The 8001-nt window shown below is 46.4% G+C and overlaps 1 protein-coding gene across 1 annotated transcript; it reads right to left on the minus strand.

Annotated features, from left to right (window-relative positions):
• Window positions 1-4246: 4246 nt before the first annotated feature.
• On the minus strand, window positions 4247-6239 carry LOC123171814 (uncharacterized). Its single transcript, XM_044589057.1, has 4 exons — window positions 6125-6239; window positions 5823-5906; window positions 4760-5577; window positions 4247-4453 (listed from the first exon to the last, which is right to left on the minus strand). The coding sequence occupies exons 1-4, from the start codon at window positions 6237-6239 to the stop codon at window positions 4247-4249; spliced, it is 1224 nt and encodes a 407-aa protein (XP_044444992.1).
• Between the last annotated feature and the right edge of the window lie 1762 nt (window positions 6240-8001).

Consider the following 8001-nt stretch of genomic DNA (forward strand, 5'->3'; position numbering starts at 1 on the left):
CGAGCTCGGGCAGCCTGGCGGCGTCGTCGGGGCGGGGCAACTGCAGAGATGAGTGTGAAAAACGCAAAGTGTTTTCTTATATACCAAGGGCATTGGTACCGGTTCGTGGCACCAACCGGTACCATTTCCACCTTTAGTCCCGGTTGGTGCCACCAACCGGGACCAAAGGTCTCTTTTCAGTAGCCCAAAGGGCGGGAAGCGGCGGCCTTTGGTCCCGGTTGGTGGAACCAACCGGGACTAAAGGGGGGCATTGGTACCGGTTGGTGCCACGAACCAGTACCAACGCAACCCTTTAGTCTCGGTTGGTGCCACCAACCGGGACCAAAGGCGTTGCACAGCGGCGTGGTGGTGGTAGTTTAGTCCCACCTCGCTAGTTGAGAGGGGCGCGCAGTGGTTTATAAGCCCCACTGTCGCACCCCTCTCGAGCTCCTCTCCATTGCAGGCTTACAGGCCTAATTGTGATTGCTATGCCTGATGGGCTTACTGGGCCTTCTGCGGGCCTGAATCCTGGCCCATTGATGGGTTTCTAGTCGTATTCAGGCCGTGGTGGCCCAGTAAGTGGCAATTTTTTTTATTTTTTCCCAGTTATTTTGTTTACTTTTTTGTTTTATTTATTTTGTTTTGTTTCTACTTACAACAAAATACTTTTTATTTTATTTTAGTTTCAATAATACTAGAGGTTTCTTATAATGTTTTGAACAGAAAATACTTTGATAATTTTAGTATCATAAATTTCATTTATGTTATTAAAGTTTATTTTATTTTATTTTATAAGAATCTATCTGAAGTAAGAATTTTTTTCTTTCAGAAAAAAGATAAGAACAAGAGGCTCACCACGGTGGTGCCGGCGACGAGATCGGTCCGGGCGATCGACGGCGGTGAAGACGGGGATGGGACGTGACGGACCGCTAAACCTGGACAAATCTCGGGGAAAATGAAGCTCGGAGGTCGAGTTTCGAGAGGAGAAAGATTAACTAGTGTGGCTCAGACATTTCATCGAACACCTCATGTGCATAGGAGGTGAGCTAGAGCACCCAAATGCCCTCCCCTCGCTGGCCAGAAAAAACAGAGCACTGTGGAGTGCTCTGCTGTGGCGATGGGGTATATATAGACAGCTCATTTGTCCCGGTTCGTGGCTGAAACCGGGACTAAAGCCCAGCCATCTGTCTCGGTTCAAGCCAAGAACCGGGACCAATGGTTGTGGCCCAGGAGCGATACCCATTGGTCCCGGTTCGTGCCTAGAACCGGGACAAATGGGTCCACACGAACCGGGACCAATGCCCACGAGGCCCCGGCCGGCCCCCTGGGCTCACGAACCGGGTCGAATGCCCCCATGGGTCCCGGTTCGTGGCCGAACCGGGACTAATGAGCTGGCCAGGCCCGAACGAAAGCCCTGTTTTCTACTAGTGGCTTGTAGTCGTCGCTAGGTGGTCTACGGGTCTGAATGTAATTTTTACTTCAGGTGTTCTTTGTACTATCTTGACAGATGATGAATAGATCGGAAATTTTTCTCCGCAAAAAAAAAGAAGGCCTACTAAAAATCGTACTAATAATAAAATATATTATGAAATATGAAAAAATTGGTAATGGAATGGAATGTGATGCAACGCAATTAAATGATTATATGTGATTCTGTGATAGATTATTTGCTGTGAATTTTGATTGCATGGCAACCTTTTGTAAACTGCTTGCCGTGAGTAATATGTACAGGTGGGGACGCCCCTGATTACATTCAAAATAAATAAATTAACACCCCGGCCAAGCCCCTGACTACATTCGTATGTATATGCGTCTTCATGTGAAGCTCCATCTGAAGTATTATACTGCTCTGAGTGAATGCTTCATTATGTATCGATGTCATAAAATATAACCTTGCGACGTTCCACACATCTTGAAGGTATATTTGTCTTGCTGAGCACTAACATACTATATACACTACATCCAGTAGTACAATTGTTGGATTTAAATACGCATGTGGCGACCACTGCATTTGATTCCATATTCTCTCCCACCCGATTATTGAACACGCATCCCAGTACTGCACATAGTGCTCGCAGTACAGCAACCTTATGTTATGATATGCAATCTCCTCTCGCCAACAACCATCCCCTTTTGCAAGCATATCACATCCCACATATAATATACAGCAAAATCCTGCAGCTAAAGACGACGACATTCCTCTAACCATGTGCATCGATCCGTAACATATATTTCATGTACTATAGTATCATTTCCATGACCACTCAACAGACCGGTTAGCTTATTAGCTAGATAGCTCGCTCGCGGACAACCCTTCAGTACACTTGTAGCTGTTAGACTCACTGACCAGACTTGTCCATGGGAGCGCAACCAGCTCACGGGCAAGACAAACACAGTTGAGCTAGTGCATCATGCAGTCCTGTGCAATTGAAACTTGCATCGATCCAGGGATGGTTCCAAGCTTGAGTTGCTTTCTTTTTGTTCTTAATGGTTCTAGCAGCTTTTGGGGCTATACCCCTCCTTTAATTTGGTTTAGAACTTTAGATAGTTTTTCCCACCCTTCTTATATGTGCATACGTTTCATAAATTTTGCAAGGAAAAAATAATACACAGTAGCTAGAGTAGAGTCCTACTGTTCGGATAAAAACTCATCCGGGGCAGATTACACACTTTGAGCTATCCGAAGCTCTGCAGCTGCCTATCCAGGGATGTGTAAGTCAGATGCACCAGTTCATATACACAAGCTAACAAGGCAGTAGTACGTAATTTCGCAAAAAAAGGGCAGTAGTACGTAGTAGATGCACTTGCACCATTGCAGAAAGCTTCCATGGCCCCTTACACCCTCTGGCCCTGGCCTGATGGGGCAAGCAGCCAGCTGCTCAATGCCAAGCAGATGCTCATAAATTCCCCTGTAAATGTCTCCGTTGACATCCAGCTAGCTACCTGACTCCCCCGAGTATATATTGCTCAGAGCACGGTGCGCTATACTGGTGGTAACTGGACGTGACCGGTCTCTTCACGTAGCTAACTGCTCTGCAGTTAGTTCATTGCGAGACTATGACTTCTCTTGCATAGAAGTTAAGTCACCGGATGGGCTTCTGGCGCCTTTATTCAAAGGCAGTGCAGTCCAAGGATGGGAACAAATCGAGCATAGATTATGAGAGTGATCATTCAGGCCAGTACAATGGAGAGAACGATTACAAGAGTGCCTCTGGGTATGTTACGGTTGGGAGAGGTATTAGGAAGGAAACAAAGAGTTGCATGGAGAACTGAGAAGGGAATATGTGTGCTGTGGAGAATGGAATCCAACTATAGTATAGTAGTCATGCCTGCGCTCCTGCTAGCTGCTAGCTAGCTGCAGGCAATATCAGTGCAAGCTGCAGTGGCAATGGTGTATCCTAGAGGGTGTTCTGCTGGCATCACATGCACGCGCATGTGGTTTAATTTTTAGTTCCACTGCTGGAATGTGTCAGTGCATGGCAGCTTAATTTGTGGGCAGCGAGGGGAAGATGACATCTTCCTCGTCACTTCCCATGCAGTCGAGTCAGTTTGTGTCTACTCCATTGTGATCCTCCCTAATTATATCTGACTCTCTCGTTGCTAGTACAAGCTGATCACGATGACATGCAATGACACACACACACACACGCACAGAAACACACAACGAATGCGCCATATGCATGTGAACTAACTCATCCAACAATCAGGCTAATTAAGCCATTTGAGGACCAACACTACGAAGTTCTTTACACGTTTACTCTTTGCCACTTTACCACAACGCATCTTAGTTAAGACAAAGGCTTCAGTGTACATATGCTTACAGATTAATTCGTTTTACACGACAGATTCTCTATTTGCTATATGGAATTCCATTAGTACACTATATATAGGTACTAATGAAAAATGAATTACATGTTTTGTCCTATCCATATATACACCGATTCTAAAGCATGCATGAGGGAGTAATTAGTTGTGAGCTTAGTTCAACAGTCATTTATTGAAATTTTCTCTCTCGATAAAGGGCATTTTTATTGACTCGTAACATAGCATCAAGGGGATATAAACAGCATGATCAAGTACATACACAGCCTCTGCATGATTAGGCGGATGCACACATTCAACACCAACACTCACACACAAAGGATCATGTTGGCATAAAGCAAAATCATACAAGACCAAAGCTATGCCTAGGCGAAAGAAAAATACAAAGAAAAAAAAAAGAGCAACGATGATCCATGCCAAGCAGCTGCTGACCCAACGAAGATGATTACAAGAGTCGGAAACATTTTTGCCATTTACGCAGGGGATTGCATGCAAGTGCAACCTCTAGTAGTGCGGGGTTTTTGCAAAATGCTTGAACATAAATGCAGTCCGATGAAACAACTAGGTGAACAAATATAAGCCATACACAGGAAAAATGACATTGAATTTCACACATGTATGCAAGTAAGCTCTTGATTTTGAGTTCAACCTCCTGTTACAAAATATGACAAATCAGTTGAGATGATGCTTCCTCTAGAGTACACCTTTAGACATTTGCAAAGAGAATTGACTTGCCCAAATCAATTAAATCGACCAAAATAGGATTAAAAATGTAAAATAACAAGCCAACGTTTCTAAAAAGCAAGAAAAATAAATAACTAAATACAAGCACTTGTACAATGTTGTAGAAATAAACAGGCAGATGGAATCACGGGCTCTAGTATAGTTTTGGATGGTCTCAAAGCCTAAGCTCAAGATCTAGTTCCTCGGCCGGGGTGCTAGGACAAAGCTTAAGTACCTTCACACGACGATTATCATCGTCGCCATCATCACGAGGATCATCACGTTGCAGATGCTCACTAGAGGAAGAAGACAGAACGAACTCGGTAGCCTCCAGATCAATCCTCCTCCTCTTGCGACATAGATGAACAATCTTTTCATCGTCTTCTTTATCATCATCCTCAAAGGCACTTCTTGTTCGGCGGCCCAAAAGGCTCAGCTTCAGCTCGCCAGCCCCAGCACGCAGTTCTTGCTCTGAACGTACCTCGGCGTCGCGAAGAAACACATCCTTCTCACCATGTTCTTGGGTGTCTGATGGGGACGCGAGAGGGGCGGCCAAGACTTGTTTGCCCCAAATGGTTCTTGCAGTTGCAGCGTCCACCAACGACTTCCCTGGATCCGAAAGAAAGCTGCGTACTGGATTAGGGTTAGCTTCTGTGCTTGGAGCACTAGGTCTTGGAGGAGGGCATGGCAGCGGCTGGATCATGTAGCCTTGATGAAGAGGCATGCCATGGACGTCGACGCCGCCCCCATCCTCCACCATCCCGGAGAGCTTGAGCCGGGCCCGGTCCCTCCGGTGCACGTTCATGTGCCCACCGAGGGCCTGCGCCGACCGGAACTCTCGGCCGCAGAAGCTGCACGAGTAGGATCTCGGCGGCCAGATGCAGCCCCCGAGGCTCCCCGCGGAGTCCTGGGCGAACGCGCGCTCCTCCCACGACTCGTAGTAGGTGGCCGAGGAGGTGCCGCCGCCGCTGCCGACGGCGATGTGCGGCGTGCTGAAGACGGCAGGCGCCTTCTGATCACCCTGCTTTCTCCTGGTTATCATCCAGTACTTTGCTGGATCCATGAGATGACGCTCCTAGCTACTAGCTACGATTCCTCTTGACTACTACAAAGTGCTCTGGGATGTCAAGACCATGGGAGGTGCTTGATGGCGGAGAGGTGGGTGGTCGGAGTCCAAGATGAAGCAGGACAAGAGTACATATCAAATCTACAGGTGTGAGAGGAAGCCGGAGGGAAGGGAGAAGCTGCAAGGGTTGCTTGATTTGCTTGCCTTTACGGATGCAAGCAACCTGACTCACCTTTCGTTGTCTGTAGTACCCTAGTGGGTCCTGGCCCTATCTTTTCTTCACACATCCAGTTTGTCACAGGAAGTGTGACTGTTTCTGAAACGAAAAGTGGCATCTTATTCAAATCCCAGATCAGTGTTAATTTGGTAGCTAGTGCAACTAGTTACAAGGTTTAACGATATTTAACCTGAGTGCTGCACGGCAACGAAAGGGGTGGTATCCGTCTCTATCTAGTCTTTGATGGCGATACTTGACTGGGTGTCAATAATTGCGTGTAAAGCTTATTTCAGCTAATTACGGTCACTGCCACATACTGTTATAAACAGCTTCATCCAGTCCAGCACCAGGGGTTCGATACCCCGGGAGTTGGTGGTCGATACCGTGTTGGGTGGGAGCGATGAAGCTCGAAATCATGAAAGACGGATCCATGATCCAAGACTAGGGGTTCGTTACCCTGGAAGTCCGAAATGTCAAAATGCCCATGTTGGGCGGGACGAATGATGCTCAGAATCATGAAGGTTAGATCCATGATCCATGACTAGGGATTTGATACTCTCGAAGTCGGAAAGGTCGAAATGCCCATGTTAGATGGGACGGCTGATGCTCGGATCAAATCCATGATCCAAAACTAAGGATTCAAGATCCCTGATGTTGGTTCGGTTGGATGACCAAGTTGGTCCGCTCGGATGTTCTGTGAAATGAGAAATAGTCGGATCCATGTGCCAAGACCAGGGGTTCGATACCAGAAGTTGAAAAGGTCGAAATGACATGTTGGATGTGACGGATGATTCTCACAATTATGGAAGTCCAGATCCATGATCCAAGAATAGGGGCTCAACCCTCCAAATTCCCATGTTGATTGGGAGGGATGATCCTCGAAATCATGAAGGTCAGATCAATGATCCAATACTAGGGGTTCGAGACACCCAAAATTGGTTCGGTTCGATGATCAAGTTGTCCCAATCGGATGTTTGATGATTTGATAGTCATATCCACGCTCTATGGCTAGGGCTCGAGGCCCCAGAGGTTGGTTCAGTGGGACGCATGAGTTTGTCCAATCGGTTGTGCTAGAAATGATAAAAGCAGGATCTATGACCCATGACTTAGGGAATGATACCCAGAAGTTGGGACGACTGGTAACCATAAAATGGAGAGGTCGGTTATCTCAAAATGTTCCAGAGGAGCGCGGCAAAATCATAAACTGGATGCACTGCCCAAGAAAGAAGAGATGAAGGGCCCGACATCTTACGTCACCCTCGACCAGGCGGATGGTTTGAGAGTCCTGGCCAAAATAGAAGCCTATAGAGGTGTGATCCTCGATCTAGGTGTTGAGACCGCAACAAGAACATGACCCCTTCACACCAACATGATGAAGATGATGAAATTCAAAGGAGCGACATGATACGTCTCAAACGTATCTATAACTTTTGCTAAATTTATGCTACTTTTATATCGTAAGTGCATAGCTTTGGCACCAATTAATTCAGTGCCCAGAGCCATTTATTGTTTTCGGGGACAAAACAATTCAACAAAAATACTGCTACTTGTGAACTACGTTGGGATTTCTCCGAAGAGGATAGGATGATGTAGTACAGTAGAGATAAGTATTTCCCTCAGTTAAGAACCAAGGTTATCAATACAGTCACTACTAGGAAAAGGGCTATAGATGAAATGGCCACTAATGGCGCACCAGACAGGTAGTGCGCCAGTACTATATAGCAGTGGCGCACCATGTGCTGGTGCGCCACTAGTAACAATTTTTTTTATTAATTTTTCAAACATACTAATGGCGCGCCAGGGCACAGTGCGCCATTACTAGTTCTAACTAGTAATGGCGCACCAGCCTCATAGTGCGCCACTACTATATATATTTTTTGCAAAACTACTAATGGCGCACTAGTGTATAGTGCGCCAGTACTAGTTTAAACTAGTAATGGCGCACTGTGCCCTGGTGCGCCATTAGTGTATATTTTTTTTTGGGAAACTACTAATGGAGCACCACCAGCAGGTGCGCCATTAGTAACCAGGGTTACTAATGGCGCATTTGTAGGTGGTGCGCCATTAGTAACCTGGGACCAGCTAGATATTTTGGACAGCCACACCTACCCACTCACTTTCCCCACTTCATTCTCTCCACCTCCTCCTCCAAGCTTGTCTCGGCTGCCTCCTCCTCACCTCATTTGCACCATAA

Source organism: Triticum aestivum, chromosome 1D (assembly GCF_018294505.1).
Source record: "Triticum aestivum cultivar Chinese Spring chromosome 1D, IWGSC CS RefSeq v2.1, whole genome shotgun sequence".
Lineage (NCBI taxonomy): Eukaryota > Viridiplantae > Streptophyta > Magnoliopsida > Poales > Poaceae > Triticum > Triticum aestivum.

Coding starts and splice junctions, on each gene's coding strand:
- LOC123171814 (XM_044589057.1), bottom strand. CDS start 6,239: ATGGATCCGTCTTTCATGATTTCGAGCTTCATCGCTCCCACCCAACAC. Junction 5,907..6,124: donor GGATGAAGCTGTTTATAACA/GTATGTGGCAGT, acceptor TTTTCGTTTCAG/AAACAGTCACACTTCCTGTG. Junction 5,578..5,822: donor GGTACTACAGACAACGAAAG/GTGAGTCAGGTT, acceptor TCATGGATCCAG/CAAAGTACTGGATGATAACC.